The 15,549-nt window shown below is 39.8% G+C and overlaps 4 protein-coding genes across 4 annotated transcripts; 1 reads left to right on the top strand and 3 right to left on the bottom strand.

The window, feature by feature from the left end:
• Window positions 1–6: 6 nt before the first annotated feature.
• Window positions 7–6,667, bottom strand: NSD (Nuclear receptor binding SET domain protein). Its single transcript, XM_065495589.1, has 14 exons — window positions 6,535–6,667; window positions 5,828–6,367; window positions 5,030–5,767; window positions 4,454–4,578; window positions 4,040–4,396; window positions 3,514–3,907; window positions 3,343–3,459; window positions 2,757–3,100; window positions 2,485–2,628; window positions 1,820–2,108; window positions 1,605–1,761; window positions 608–806; window positions 468–555; window positions 7–415 (listed from the first exon to the last, which is right to left on the bottom strand). Exons 2-14 carry the CDS (start codon window positions 6,363–6,365, stop codon window positions 315–317), a joined length of 3,591 nt encoding a protein of 1,196 aa, XP_065351661.1. The 5' UTR covers window positions 6,366–6,367; window positions 6,535–6,667; the 3' UTR covers window positions 7–314.
• A 175-nt stretch (window positions 6,668–6,842) lies between these two features.
• LOC135946177 (scoloptoxin SSD43-like) lies at window positions 6,843–9,081 on the bottom strand. The gene is made up of 7 exons (XM_065494257.1): window positions 8,758–9,081; window positions 8,508–8,632; window positions 8,351–8,450; window positions 8,126–8,298; window positions 7,915–8,012; window positions 7,553–7,758; window positions 6,843–7,438 (listed from the first exon to the last, which is right to left on the bottom strand). The coding sequence occupies exons 1-7, from the start codon at window positions 8,933–8,935 to the stop codon at window positions 7,305–7,307; spliced, it is 1,014 nt and encodes a 337-aa protein (XP_065350329.1). The 5' UTR covers window positions 8,936–9,081; the 3' UTR covers window positions 6,843–7,304.
• Window positions 9,082–9,428: 347 nt separating this feature from the next.
• On the top strand, window positions 9,429–11,348 carry veli (L27 and PDZ_signaling domain-containing protein veli). The gene is made up of 6 exons (XM_065494258.1): window positions 9,429–9,617; window positions 9,686–9,727; window positions 9,791–9,939; window positions 10,281–10,490; window positions 10,712–10,801; window positions 10,856–11,348. The coding sequence occupies exons 1-6, from the start codon at window positions 9,578–9,580 to the stop codon at window positions 10,922–10,924; spliced, it is 600 nt and encodes a 199-aa protein (XP_065350330.1). The 5' UTR covers window positions 9,429–9,577; the 3' UTR covers window positions 10,925–11,348.
• Window positions 11,338–15,295, bottom strand: LOC135946176 (uncharacterized). Its single transcript, XM_065494256.1, has 10 exons — window positions 15,162–15,295; window positions 14,403–14,577; window positions 14,160–14,316; window positions 13,927–14,098; window positions 13,743–13,876; window positions 12,769–12,928; window positions 12,303–12,502; window positions 12,095–12,247; window positions 11,708–11,886; window positions 11,338–11,588 (listed from the first exon to the last, which is right to left on the bottom strand). Exons 2-10 carry the CDS (start codon window positions 14,573–14,575, stop codon window positions 11,405–11,407), a joined length of 1,512 nt encoding a protein of 503 aa, XP_065350328.1. The 5' UTR covers window positions 14,576–14,577; window positions 15,162–15,295; the 3' UTR covers window positions 11,338–11,404.
• Between the last annotated feature and the right edge of the window lie 254 nt (window positions 15,296–15,549).

Here is a 15,549-nt window from a genome sequence, read left to right on the forward strand (position 1 = left end):
GTTCAATGAAAAATATTGACTTTTTATATCAGCTATGAATGTGTTAGATAAGTCCATGTGAACAAAATGCTGAGATCTGCTCAAGTTGACATTCAGATCGCTAAATCTGTTTGAACCTAATGCAAGTGCAATAGAACACTTAACACAGCAAAATATTCGCTTAAAATCATTTTCACGATACTTAAAAACAATCCACTTCTGAAGTTTCATCTTTTTCTGAAGAACAGTACTGTTTTTTTTCTCTACATGAGTTCACCCAAATGAAAGATAGTGGCTCAAAAAGAATACATGAACGATTGGACTTAACATAAATTTTAAAACTCTTGCTCCTCGTAACATTTACCACAAATGACGGAATCCTTGCTACTCACAAATTTAGAAGAGCAAACATCACAGCTTGTCACGGTTGAAGGTTCTACAAAAGGCCAGATTGAACGTTGAAGCGACTCAGGCATGCAAAACCTCACCTTTGGATTTTTCTGCCTTTTTCTTGCTCATCGACACCTTGCCCTTGGGTTTACTGGGCAGGCTTGGATCGCCCTTTTTCAGCTTTTCCTGCATAAAATCAAAATTAGTACAACGAACAAAAACCGAATGAAAATTCTACCATGGCCAGCGACTTTGAGCAACTTTCAGCGCCACACAGACATTGCTGGTTATTGCTGCCGTCTGAGCGCCAGCCGTAATTGAACGTCAGCTCTTCTCCAGCTTTCACATCTCGCAACGTGAATAGACCCACCCGACGCTCGCCAGACACCATCCAGTGGCTAGACTCGCAGTTTGGCTCGCAGCTGTGGTTAATGAACCTAGCAAAAACAATTGAATTGTATGGAAATTGACAAAATGTCTCCTCTAGTTAGATAAAGATAATAATAGTTTTAGTCCTAACTTACAAGGAAACAATAATGGATTTGACGTTTTAATTTTCGGCAAATTCAATGTATTCGTGATTCCCTGATGTGAACCACATAAGGTGGTGGAAATTTTACCGTTTTGACGACTTAAAAGATTTTACTAGACGTTAAGAATAATGTGGTTCAAATTTTCAAAATACAGGTATTGCTTAATTTAGCCAAAATTTGGGTATATAGACACTGTCCGATGAGAAAAATCAATCAGAAGGTTTTTATATATGCTACGGAAAAATTAGAAGTTTCCCACAAGTTCAAAGAAATGTAGGATTTAAATGGTTAATTTTTGTATCAAAAACTTTTCATATTCAGAAAGCTAGTTAAATCTCCTATAGAATATAACATACAGACAAACATTTACTCCTTGAATAAATTGTTTCCTGAAAAATTATGGTAGCTGAAAATATAACAAGTTAATAATTTTTTTCCTTACAGCCAAAAAAGATCTTTGGCTCAAAAATATTTTATTAATTGTTAACTAAAACCATTAACGAGCCGCGTTAGCCAAAAACTTGAAAAAAGTCTAGAATGAAGAGTATTTTCCAAAAAATTACCCTTTTATGTTTTGATGAGATTTCAAACTTGTAATTTTAATAATTTTTTACTCATCAGATTAGAAAGTATTATAATTTTTTGTCAATATTTTAAATTTGTTATCTGATTTATTTTTCGCATTGTTCACTGAAATAATACCTGCTGAGGTTGCCTTTGTTTCTAGCGTCGATAAAGTGGTTGCCGCTGAGCTCAAGGAAATAAAAGTGACGCTCCTTGTTGTTAATGTACTCTTGTTTGCGCCTTTGGAACTCTTCTTTGGTTAAAACTTCGCCCACATATTCGATGACAAAGGTTCCTGGTGATCACTTAGACTTTTAGCTTCACGGTCTCCACCATTAAGTGACAAAACAAACCTTGCTTAAGATCTTGAAGGGCGGTGAGGCCCCAGCCTTTAGTGCCCATGTGTTTGAGCTCAGTGGGCGCGTTCTGGTGCCTCTGCATCCGCTGGTTCTGGCATAGCTCTTTGCACAGACACTCTTTTGAGCACTCGATTTTTAGTCCCTTGTTCACGCAGCCGTCGCCACAGGGATCTGGCTCTTCAGGGTTGCACCTGCAGGTCTCATCAAAATCCTCCATCTCCTTCAGTGGCCGACTAGGTTTCACATAAATGTTGTTCTTGATGCGTCGGTAGTTGCCTGGTTTCTATAATATGAGGGACACAAATATGAGGACATTTCTCTTAAGAATGCACTAAGAATGGTTCAATTTACACCATTCTTTCACATAATTATATTTTTTAATCTGATATAAGTGTGCGTAGCTATCATTGCGAACTAAAAGTATCAAATTAATGGTGGAAAAATAATCGGACTTGTACTCATTGGTTGAAAGTTGATATTACATTGCAACAATGCTTTAAGAACAAAATGTAAATTCTCATGAAATGGGCGCCAGTAAGAACCGAAACATATCAAGAAAAAAATCTTAATTTTCAACCAAGGAGGACAAGTAGGATTATTTCATTATCATAAATGCCTTCCTCTAGTGAAAACTTCAAGTCAATCAAATTAATTTTTACCTTGTCCATTCCAGAGTCATAATGAAGAGGAACTTTGGTATCAAAGTACAGCTCTCGGTTCTGAACCTCTTGAATAGCTTCCTCTAGTCCTTTCTGGAACTTCTGGTCTTTGCTTGATGAGCTGCCAGTAGAAGCCACATCATCCTGAATGTTATAAAATTGAAGTCAATTTTAATATCGCAGATGTTAGTTTCAAAATTCAGTGTTTGGTACAAAAAAGCTTTCAAAATGGTGAAATTTTTGTGATCAAAACTCATTATTGAGAATCTCACCTCATTTTGCAGGAGGAATGTGGACTTGTTGCTGACCCAGGAGTGGTCATTGGTGCCGTAGAAGCGGACGATGAACATGTCAGGCGTGTGTTTCACAGTCAGCATGTTCTCAGGGTAGGCGGTGCGGTTGAGCACCTTGGCCGGCCACCACCTGCTGCTTCCGCACTTAGCCCACACCACATCGCCGGCCCTGGGGAAGAAGCCGTCGCGGCAGTAGATGCACACAAACTGGTCCGCCGCCATCAGCTGCTCATCCTCTTCGTCCAGACAGTCCAAGTGGTACAAACACGGGCATGTTTGACAGCTACGAACCTTGTTGGCCTCAAACTGTGCATTGGTGAATGCTGGAAAATGCAAAATCATTTTGTTTATAATTTATTTATTATACGTTAACTAGGGTGATTATGTAATAAGAGCAAATTGTGATCGTAATTGCTTAACTTTTTGATTTTTTTTTTAAATATTTTCAGTTAATATTATGCACAAATTTGAAAAAAATGCCAAAAACTGGTGGTAAGAAAATAGAATCCCTGCTTTTTAATATAAATATTAATTTTGAAAAATGGTGATCAACATAATCACTCACGTTTGACGCAAATCTGACAAAGATATGTCCGTGGTTTGTTCTGGATGTCAACATGTCTCGGGCACAGTATTTGATGAGAGTTGATCCTGACAGCGCCAGCTGGAATGCATTCTTCGTCTGAAATGGCATTGGTCAAAATTCCAGCACTGCATTCACTTAAAACTCAGTCACCTTTGTGGTAGGTGCCAGGGCACACGGTGCACCTGACCAGCTTCTCCCTTGGCTCGATTTTCTTCTTGTACTCAACTATGCTTCGGTGAATGCATGAGTGGCACGAATGTGCCGGACAAGAGATCAAGTTGCCGTCCAATATGCTGGCCTGCTGCCACTTGAAATCAAGGCAGGTGGCGTGGTATAGCTTTTGGCAACGTTTTACGCGGCATTTGAGCATGTCAGGCGAGTGCGAGTAGCAGATGTGACAGGGCATCGTCGCTGTCTTACAGTAGGTGCACACGAAGGCCTCTGCTGTTAAGTCTGGAGAATAGAGAGGCTCGCAGGTGTGGTGGTAGAAGTAGTCGCACTGGCTGCACCGCACCACGGCTGTTTTGTTGTTGTGATCCCGGCACTAAAATCAGATTAAATTCAAGTGGCGAGTTGGTAAAGAAAAATTGTCAAAAAACATTTCCATCTATTCATAAGACTTGCTTTGAAAATTGAGAAAGAGCTAAAAATTTCCCAGGATGGCGTCATCCTGTACCTTAAAACAGACAGTCCGGGTAATGTGCCCCTTAGCCTCTGCTCTGATCCTCCGCAATTCTTCCATGAGTTTCTGTTTTCTCAGTCTCTTGAGCTCAATCATTTTGGCCCTTCTCATCTTGGTTGCCTTCTTCAGTTCTTCCCTTTCGGCCTTCCTCAGGGTCTGCAAGTGCACCCTCAACTGCTGCTTCTCCTCTGGTGTTATTTTCTGAACCTTTCGCTTTGGTTCCTCCTTCTTCACCTCATACATTTCAAGGATCAGCGATCTGTCCTCATTTTTGACCCGCAGCATCTCGTCTAATGACACTTTCCAGTCGTTTTTGAACTTTTTCAAGACCTGGAAAGGATTCTGCTTCTCCTGAAGTAAGAAAAAAGTCGAGGTCGTTTAAATACATAAAAAGACTGAATGGCTCACCTTGCAGTTCTCCAACAAATTGTTGTAGTCTGCCAAGGTCTCGCAATGAGCCAGATGTTTGATGCCGATCCAGGACCTGAGATGCTTTTGTCCACAAAATACTACATGGTATTCTAATGACTTTCCTGTAAAAAGACGTGGAAGTTAGCTCCACGAAATAAAATTGAATAAAATATTTCCCTAGAAATGGCTTGCTCTGGTAGGTTAAATAGTGCCAATTTAGTAAAATCATAAAAGCGTATTATATTATTGTCCATTTTATGTTGTGAATATTTAGCGGGCTATTTAAATCATCAAATATTTTATAATATCAAAAAATGCTAGTTTTGTCAGAACGAATCGATAAAACAAAAATGTGTCACATCTATAACTAAAAATAACAATGCTAGATTGAAAATTTTGGACTGGAAATCTATGTTAACATCACAAATGTGAACACTTTTACGGCCAAATATCGCATATTAGAGCAGAAAGAACCTGGAGAACCCTTTTGAGAAAGAAAACTAATATTCTAGTAGATGTGACCAAACTAAATACAAAATTTTGCAGCAATATAAGTAAGCAAATCATTCTCACCCATTCTCTTGTGTTGTCCATCAAAAGGAATGACAAAGGCCGGCCAGAATGGCCATCTTCCAAGTTTAGCCAACACTGGCTGACCAATTTTATATTCATCAGAGTCTTCCCCAACCTGCAGCTTAACATTCAATGGAATTTTGGGCTCTTCACACCCCACAGAACTGGCAGCTCCAGAATCTGGCGTGGAAATCTCGTCCAAATCCTTTTCAATTTCTTTATATTTTGCAGATTTATCTGCATTGGGGACTAGCTCAAATTCGCCGTCCCAGGAAACGCTGTCATCATCGTCGTCCTTTTCGAGCCAGGAATCGACCCCGTATTCCTCTTCATCTGCAGCAATATCGTTTTCAAAATCATATTCCGAATCAGAGTCCATGTAGGAGGACATGTCCAAGGTGGAATCTAGAGCCACAGACGAGGAGCAATCTTCCTCATAAGTTTTGGGCGTTGTGTTGCAAGACCGGGTCCTGAGCTCCCTTCCTTTGGGAGTATGCGGTGGCTTTGCGGAAGGTGGCAACTGTGCAGATAATTTTTGGACCACTTGTATGGGCTCTAACTCTGGTTTTTGGCAATTTGGTTGCACTCGCAGTGAACGCCTTGGAGGCATCTTTACAAGCACTTCCTCTACCTCCTCCGTTTTTTCCGGACACAGGGAATCTGGTTGAATAGGAACTGCAGGAAATATTTCCGGTTTTTCCTCTTCTTCAACTTTATCCACCACTGATTCTTCAATTTCTGTAACACAAAAAGTAATTAATTTACAAATGAGTTGTAAATTTCGTCCTTTGATCCTACCAGTGGTTTTTATGACCTGCAAATTGACAGAAAATTCTATAAGAGATTCTTTGCTAACATTTGCCAAGGTTTTATCTTCGTCATCTAGTTGGCTTTCAGTGGTTTCCAACTTTCCCAAACTGCACGATCTGGACCTTAAAGAAATGCTCCTCGTGGTTCTCTTGTTTTCATCGTTGATGGCCCCTTCGGAGTTGCGTGCTCGCTTAGGTGACTCAATGCCTCCGACCGGAAGCGAGTGTTGACTGCTTCTCCTCTTGCGGGTCTGCGTGATCTCCTTCAGCGGGATGCTCTGCTCCTTGACCATTTTTTCGGCCTGAGAGCACCTTTCAATCACTATGTGCGGACTCGTTCGGCGCCGAGTGTAGGTCTTCATCAGTGGTTTCGGCTCGCGATAATACAGGTCCTGATCCACAAGTAGCCGCTCCTCTAGAGGTGTGCCTGCTTCGACCTCGTCCATGCTGATGCCAACGCACTGCTCGCTGTTTGTGCATTTTGTGTCGGAAGTAATCGTTTCCACATCAGTCGAAGGATCTGCCATATCTGCGAAAACAGACAATGAAACCAATAGAAAATTACGGGAATTTTAATTTTCAGATATTTTAATGACGAGGAGTCGATCTCCGATCAGATGATTTCAAGAGAGTTTAGGTTTTCTCGCGTTTCGCAGAACGAGGAAAAGTTTGAGAGAAATTTCAGCCTGATCTTACCGGGAATCACGTCCGACGGCGGAGTTCCTTCGATTTCCAACCAAACAACTGACCGAAATAGGCCAAAATTGAATATAAAAGCGAGATATCGCTCTTCTGGGGCTGTGCGGCGGGAACTTTCGCGCTGTTTAGCCACCACTGACCAATCAGAAAGCCGGATTTTTAGTTTTAGACGTCATCAAGGTGTAACCGGGTGTAAACCAATCGGTTGGTTGAAATTTTATTAAAGAAAGTTTTGCTGAGAATGGCGCGCGGTACTTTTATTGCTTGAATTAGAGAGCTTACCAGCTTGTATTAAAGAAAAATGAAGGCGACTAACAATATAAGTATGTAATGTAATGCGTTTATACACGAATCTTAACCATCTGAACTATTACAGCTTAATGCAAGTCTTGTAAATCGAACAAAACCATTAAATTATTTTATCACAGCCTATATTATCAACTTTACATAATAATCTACAAGTTTCAGTAATTTACCGTAATTTAGTATTAGGATTATTAGCTTCGATCAATTCATAGTACTTAATTTTTCATTTCCTTTTTTGATTACTTGAGATTTTACAAATTTTAAATCAAACAGCACATTGAAAATGTTGATTTTGTGGACTGTGGCAACATAAGGTTTTTAATAAAATTTTGATTGACAACTGCTTCCAATCCCTATATTTTGATCACTTATGTTTCTGATCATTTTGATAGTGACTTTGATCTTTTGTATGGCAGTGGGAAACACTAACATGCGATTTTTTTTAGAAAACATTTTAACTATTAAAAAATTCTGTCTTTGATGTCGTCCCAGAAATAGACGATCACGCCAACCACTACAGTGAAAAGCGTCCCGTTAGCCACCCAAATGAGGATCCAGGAAATCAGGGACAAGCCACCAGTGCCCATTTTTGCATCTGCAGCACAAGATGGACTAATTTCAGTACATGAATTTCAATTTTTTGCTATTGTGGCAAGCTCAGAATCACACGTGAGATGTAAAAAAGACAAAATAATGATTAAGATCGTACCAACTTGGTCGCAGGTGATATTATAAATGGACGCATCGCAGAGACTTTTGTAGACGACGGAAAAAGATCGGTCCAGGCAAGGGTGTGTCACATTTTCGGACATTTCATTGGCGCATAACGAAGGGTAAACCTTTGATGGTGTTTTGCACTTCGGCTTGCCAGCTTGGTAGATGGACACTTTGTTTTGACCAATTGTTGAAGAGAATCTATTGAAGAACAAAAATTAAAAATTGTTCATTTTTACAATATGTTTGTGTTTGTTTATACTTTGTTGTGTCTTGGTTAAATTAATTGTTAACCAAGCAATGAAGAACTTAACAACCAAACAATCAGCTAAAAATGTGAAAATTAAAAAATCAAACCCTGGTCCAAAAAAGCAGACAAAGAAACGATCAAAGTCTGTGTCTCTCACAAATCTGATCCTGCTGCAGCCTATCATGAATGATTCTGCCCACATGATCTGAAATAATAAATGTTCAGCCAAAGAAAAAATTATGGTTAGATAATACAAAAATTTTGCTTTACAGTACAACAAGTACAGGGAGTTTAAATTATTAAAATATGCTAAAATACCTGAGCAAAGTCATCATAAGGCTGTCGTAGTCCTGGCTTGAAATCGTTGATGTCAATTTCGCATCCACACACTGTGGGCTCAAAGACGGTGTCTAAGAATAAACTCTGCACTCGCAATAGCTCATTTTTTTCAGTTTTTCCAACAAATTCCAATTTGTTGAGGTAAAAGCGTTCTAAAATAAATATTGCGTCAGCCAGTTCTCCAAACATATCATTATATCTCACCATTCATTTTGAGGTGCTTTTCGAGCAAGTGTTCCCTGGCCGTCCTACATTGTTGGTCATAGAGCCGCAAGGCCAGTTCAGCCATGTCATCGCTCCAAATCTACGAAGAAATTCCACAATTTATGAATCTGGGCATTTTATTATTCTAAGACCGTACCATTTGTTCCATATTTGAGGCTCCAGGGAGACGCGAGGAGCTTCCTGAAGCGACGAATTCTCGCAACATGTTCACTGCGTGCACGATGGCATTTCGCTCCCAAATATCCAATCCAGCCCTACTAGCTATAGCAGTAGATAATAGTCTGAGCAATTTGTGGGACTTGTGTGAGGAGGGAGGAAATTATTAGGGAAATTTCGTGATAAAATTAATAAACTCATCCTTGGTAATTGCCAATTGCAAACCGTACATATTGTCCACCTCTGTTCACACATTTCACGGAACGAGCAATGAGATTGGCGCCACTTTGGAAAGGTCTCTGGGTCGCAATTTTGGAGGTGGGTAAAAGCCACGCTGATTAATGGCCAATCTAACAGAGTGAGAACACAGAAAGTTAGGAAGAATCGCCTCGTGCAGGGACACTTCATTTTGCTTACTATCCAATAAAAGTCAAAATTATTTTAATTGTTGGGGCTTTGACATGCACATTCTTTACGATTAGTTGTTTTTGAAGAAGGAATTCATGGACAATATTAATGATAATTGTAAATGTTGTAAAGTCGATAAAATATAAAAATCAAATTTCAGTTTTTAACCTTTTTTCTGCTCTTGCAAATAAATAAAGTAATAATATGTAATTATATTTTATAAAAAAGAGCACACACACACACACATATAAAGAGCACACACTCGTCAATCCTATCTTAGTATTTAGAGGACAACCAAAACTAGTTTTAGACATCCAGTGGTATAAAATATTACAACAATAATTATTTCACATGACGAGAGGAGGACGAGACAGTGATGTACATAGTTAACTTCTACTGCACCCCGACAGCCCTTTCTTCATTGCACAACACTGCCACCTGTGTACGAATTGGAAACTATCGCAGATGTTGATGGACAGTGATGGGCGTTCCCCAGTGTTGACCTACGTGTTTTGTGTTTTCATTCAATATAATCTACTATCTCAAATTCTTTAGCTCTCAGGAAGCTAAATTATCGGCACTGCTTATTTAGCCAAAGTCGAATTTATTTTGTTCGCCTCAACGCCGCAATAAAAGGGAATCATGTCCACAACCGTGGCAGAGCCGCTCACCTTGGCGCGAGGTGATGATCGATCGCAAAACTTTGGGGGAGTTGATTGAACCTTATTGATTCATATTAAAAACTTTCAGATGTGAAACGAGCAATCGAACTGTTAGAAAAGCTACAAAAAAGTAAGCCTTGATGAAATGTTTCAGTATCTTTGAATTTCATACAAATATTATGTGTCATGTCAGGCGGCGAGGTTCCTCCGGCCAAACTTGCGGCTCTGCAAAAGGTTTTGCAGTCAGACTTCTTGAATGCTGTTCGTGAAGTGTACGAACATGTGTACGAAACTGTAGACATCCAGGGCTCCCAGGACATCAGGGCTTCTGCAACGGCCAAGGCAAGTTTTATTAAAAATAATTTATGCTGAAAGATTGATGATAGATAATGATTGAAAATTAAGGGAAAATACCGTAAACAGATTCTTATTTACCGTAGCTGATAACAGGCCTTAAGCAAGAAATAAAAATTTTCATTCTACAGCTTAATTTGTAATTGATTTCAGTAGAACTGAAAAAAACCTGATATCACTAAAGGAAGATGTGACATTTTCAAACGCCGTCGTCAGCCATACTATAATTTGTTTAACCAGGAATTTATTTTGAAAAGGAAAATAGATGGTTAGAAACGTTTTTGAGGAAGGATATTTCAATGGAAATTATGATTATTTATTTCTTCCAGGCTACTGTAGCTGCATTCGCAGCCAGCGAGGGTCACGCCCATCCGCGGGTGGTGGAGCTGCCAAAGACAGACGAGGGCCTCGGCTTCAATGTGATGGGCGGCAGGGAGCAGAATTCGCCCATTTACATTTCGCGAATCATTCCCGGTGGTGTGGCAGATAGGCACGGAGGCCTGAAGCGTGGTGATCAGCTCCTCTCCGTCAATGGAGTGGTAAACAGTTAATTCTATCTAATAATCCAATTCATCCCAAAATTCTTTAAGATAAGAATTACTATTATACTAAATAATAATGTTTTATTTAGTTCTCATGGCTTGAAAACATTGGAATGTTGCTCTAAAAATGTAATGCCAGCAGAAATTATTTTTTGACGTTTTTATCACGTAAATTGGGATAATTTTAATATGATAATTTTTGTTCTAAATGTTTTCAGTCTGTTGAGGGTGAAAATCACGAGAAGGCTGTGGAGTTGCTAAAGCAGGCGCAGGGGTCAGTGAAGCTGGTCGTGCGATACACGCCAAAGGTTTGCGTTTTGGAGAAACACTTAAAATTTATTTAACTCTAATGTGCTGTGCAGGTGCTGGAGGAGATGGAAATGCGGTTTGACAAGCAGCGAGCAGCTCGTCGCCGGCAGCAGTATCAGTAAGAAGCTGGCTGGCTCAAATTAGGTAACTCGCCCCCTCTCAGGCTCCTGAGGAACAGTGGACCCGGCAGCGACTGAACATTCTTACCTAGTCTCCTAATATCAAGGTTTGAAATTTGGAAAACATATTTCCCTTTAATGTAATTTAAAGGCAGCACCACTACCTTCTCTTTGCTTAGTGAACGATTTTTAAAAAAGCATTACGTGCTATACATATTAAATATGCCTGGTATAATTTAAAATGCCATAACTATTCGATAAACTTATACTTAATCACTAAATGGATGAAAAATTATTATGTTTAATTAAAATTTTGAAAAAATTTATATATTTTGGAGACGATCTCTGCTTTGAATTAAATTATATTGATGTTATATTTTATGTTTTGAGTGATTACTACCAATAAAAAAAATGTATTGTTGTGCAATTGCATATATTATTTCGCGTTCCAATAGTAAATCCGTTTGTACAAAATCCTTAATTTCACGGTCCAGTTGGCGTAAAGACTTCGTAGTCGTGCACCTTGAAATTGTAGCCTCCCATCAAGACGTTCAAGCTCGCGCCTTCTCCGTCAAATGAATGCGGCAAATTCGAGTAACTTTCACTGTTCTGGTTGCAATTGTTGCTAATGGACAGGTCAGCTCCTGCTCCAAAAACAGGTCCGCAACTGCAAATTTTTAATCATGAGATGTATTGTGACCCATAACACTTCACTCCCATTCATATTTTTTTATTTTTGAATTGATATGGAGGACAAAATTTTTTATAATTAATTTATATACTTACGTTGGCACATACACCACTGCAAACATCCGTTTGACGACTGGAAACTTTGAGGGAGGGATGTCTTGCTTGTTGGCCAGAGTGAAGAGAAACGCTTTGTCCGAATACGTGTAATAACTTATGGTTTGTGGTTTCTCCCATGGCACGTTACTGAAGCCGCCACATATGTGGCCTTGCTTGCTCTGCAAATTTAAATAATATTTATATCAATTTAATTTATGGCAATTTTTGAGAAACAAAAGGCATCTAAAAACTTTCAATATCTCAACTAGATTCTAATTTTAAAAACAATTTTTCAATTTTTCTGTGTAAAAGTGTGTCATTTTATCAAAAGACGAAATTTTTATGCAAATTTTGACCTATTTTCCTTTTTGACAATCTCAAACTCACGGCAACAATGGTGTAGGTCGGCGAAATTCCATCGCACAACCGGTGGAAGGCCTGCGCCGAGTAGTTGTGCGCAGATGCCCTAAAAACAAGGCGCCACTGCTGCTTTGGATTTCCGTACCACTCGTTGAGAATTCGTTGGTAGCTTGATTTGTCCTGCAAGTTGAAAATTTAAATGCTCTGAAGCAATTATTCGTTCGGCAGTTCTCACATCTCCAAATGAATTCGGGCTGGCAAGGTTTAGGATCTGCGAGCCAGGGAACAGGGTGCATGACATGCGGGGCTGGCAGCGTTTGTCGTCTGACTGCTCCGAGTATTTCTTGGGCAGGGCGGCAAGCCTGTATCGCTCGAGGGACAGCTCAATCGGCACGGCACCCGTCGGCTCCACCTCCTCGGCAAATACTTGGCTGTCTGAAATCGTAATTCAGTTAAAAATAATCAACTTATCACGTCTTGAGCTTCATTTATAAAAAAAATGAATTTATCGGGAAAACAAATTACTATTTTAGCATCGCTGATGCAGTCTGTTTCAACTTACGTTGGAACAGCCACCTTTGTGTGTTGATAGCTTAACTTTGAATAATTTTAATGTTTTTCTTTTTTGTTGATTGTATTGGCTTTTGGCTTTGTGTGGAAGAGGGTTATTTCTGTCATAAAAATCGAAGCCTTTCCCTCACCAATTAACAACAGTCTGACGTGGCTGATTACTCCGGAGAGGTGTTGGCACACGCGGGCTTTTTCCTCTTCGGCCCAGTGCGCCGTCGGTTGTGTCACGCCGGCTTTGTGTTTGGCCCACGCTAGAGCTGCGCGGAAAACCTCTTCCTCCTCAACTGCCAACTGAAATGCAGATAAAATATTGATCATATTCATAAAAGACTTTTCTAATCAATCATGATTTAGGTTCTTTATAATTTTTAAAAGGATGATTATTCCCTTATTTCAATAGCAGAAATTAAATTTTTTTAACTGTAATCATGTTTCCGGCTGCCCAACATCCTTAATCTATTCTAGAAATAAAGTTTTGACCGATTAATTGTACAATATAATGTAAAATTTGGTTGTCTGTTATAATACACTTTTATGGTTTAATAAAAAGTTCATGCAATGGAAAATTCAGAAACTTTGAACAAGTCCAAGTCTCAGAGAGACACTTTTGTAAAGGTACTTTAGAATGAGCCCGCAGTTGCAGCCGTCAGAAATGTAAAAGGGATTTTTTTCTTCTTGAACTCTCGTGTTAGAATGAGCAGAATATGAATATTTGAAAAGTTTTCACTACAAAGGATTGTTCTCTGAGCTTGTGAATTTTGGTGAGGAAAGGTTAAATCACAGGGAAGTCGAGTGGTGGGATTTCGACTTGTCTCCTCTTTTAGATTTTATTCAGAAATTGGTGAAGCCGGATGTTTTCGACGATAAATGATCTGGAGTTCAAGTACAAGTAGATGAGGTTTAAATGGCAGAAACAGTCGCTGTAAAGTACAAAAGCATGTGATATTTAATCTTTAATTTCCTCTCAATATCCATCCTGAATCGATCCTCGCAGAGCTGAGACCATTTTAAATTTCATTTGTCCAATGGTTCAGTTATTATACTATTATCAGTCTAGGATTTTTGCAACCGTATATTTTGTATTATACACAAATCTTGAACTCACATAATCTGAAGATATGACCTTGACGAGGGCGTCTTTGCTCAGTGAGAGGAAGCTATTTGTCTTGAAACAGTCTAAAGCGTTCTCAGCAATGAATGAGATGCATTTGTCCAAAAAGGTCTTAGCGCTTCTACCGCCTGAAATAAAATCGTCAGTTAGCTTTGTTTCCCAATTATATTTCACGTACCGTGGGGCGCTGAGCGTTCGTACATTTCGAAGGCGGCGGCAAGGAAGGTGCACGCATTGACCACAGCCAGGGTGGAGGTCACGTGCTCCTCACAGCTCACCCTGAGCTCCTCGAGGCCGAGCTCGTGCGCCAGACCCATCATCTCGAAGACGCCACTGTCCTGCAGCACCAGCTGAAAAACAAAATAAATTTAAAATCTGGCTCAGAATTAAGGTGCTGGGGAGAACGCTTACTTTTCCGGTATAGACGTAGACGAGGAAAATCTTGAAGTTTGATTCCGAGTAATGAGGCAGGCGGACCGTTGCCGGTGCTCCACCAGTGCCCGCGGCCACCGTTGCTCCAGGAATTCGACATATTTCGCCCCTTTTTATTCCTTGGAAGGCAGTACATCTGAAATTATTTCAACGCACTGTAAATTTTGCCTCAGGACACAATATAACGTCCTCGCGTGACAAGGGTAAGTTAAAAATTAGTACCTGGCGGCCAAGAGCAGTCTGTGCGCGTAAACGGGGCTCTCGTCTCTGCCAAGCAGGAAGACGATGTCCGCAGAATCCTTGTCTTCGAGCAGCCGCCGCAGGTCCTCTAGCAGACCGGACACTCCTGATAACGTTTTGTCAGAGTGGACGGCGCCCTGCACGCGCGTCCCCATCTCTACAAATCGTGCAAAACAATTTTAAAATTCGTATAACCTTCTAAAAAGTAAAAAAAATTACCAACAGAAAAATATTTTGGTAAATTTTGTAATGCTAAAATTGTTTTGGAATTAAATAATAATTTGGGAAGAACAGTAAGAGTATTTTTTACTTATGAGTGGGGCTCAGTCTAATTATTCTGAACTATATCTGCAGAAAGGAGAGGATGTAATTTGCCGGCAATTATAATTATAAAGAATTTCCTGGTATGTGGTTTTGTAATTGCCATCATTGGTATACAGCCCAGAAGAGACTTGACCATTGAGACGAATTTCAAATGATATTTTAGAATATTGAACATGTTACCGTGTGAATCATTATCGTTTTCCCTTATTTCGAATCATCACACGGCGTCCAAAAATAACAATACCATTCATGAACGTTGCCGATATTCGTTCGATCAGAATAAGATAAGCCGGCGAACAATGAATGCAGGTGGGCACCCAAACATTTCAAAATTTCCATCGGAACAGTCCTTGTGGTAATGAGAACGAGACAGAGCCGTAATGTGCCTATAATTTTAACAGATTTATCGCGTCTTACCTGTTTCGGAGCGCGAGCCAAACAAACAATCGCCAGAGATGCGCCCGTGCTGCCTGCCTTTTTTCTACCTGCACCAGGAGATGATTTTCTCACACGCTCACAGGTCGCTGCCGTTTTTTGTCAGGATGCTTTGGAATGCTAGGTTGCCAGGTCTCCCAACACAGGTAGATCCATTTCGGTCATCTGTATTGTAAAGAATTGGGAGAGTAAAAAGCAGCGATTCTGCCGCGAATAAATCTTTCCGTGGTTGGGCTCTCGCGCTCTATTTTGGGCCTATTTTTACTTTGATTTGTAATAAAGAATCTGACCTACCTCAAGATACAAGGATGTGATTAACGAGATGAAATAGTTACATTTTGATCTAGTTTATTATTTTCAAAAAATAACC

Source organism: Cloeon dipterum, chromosome X (genome assembly GCF_949628265.1).
Source record: "Cloeon dipterum chromosome X, ieCloDipt1.1, whole genome shotgun sequence".
NCBI classification, from domain to species: Eukaryota; Metazoa; Arthropoda; class Insecta; order Ephemeroptera; family Baetidae; genus Cloeon; species Cloeon dipterum.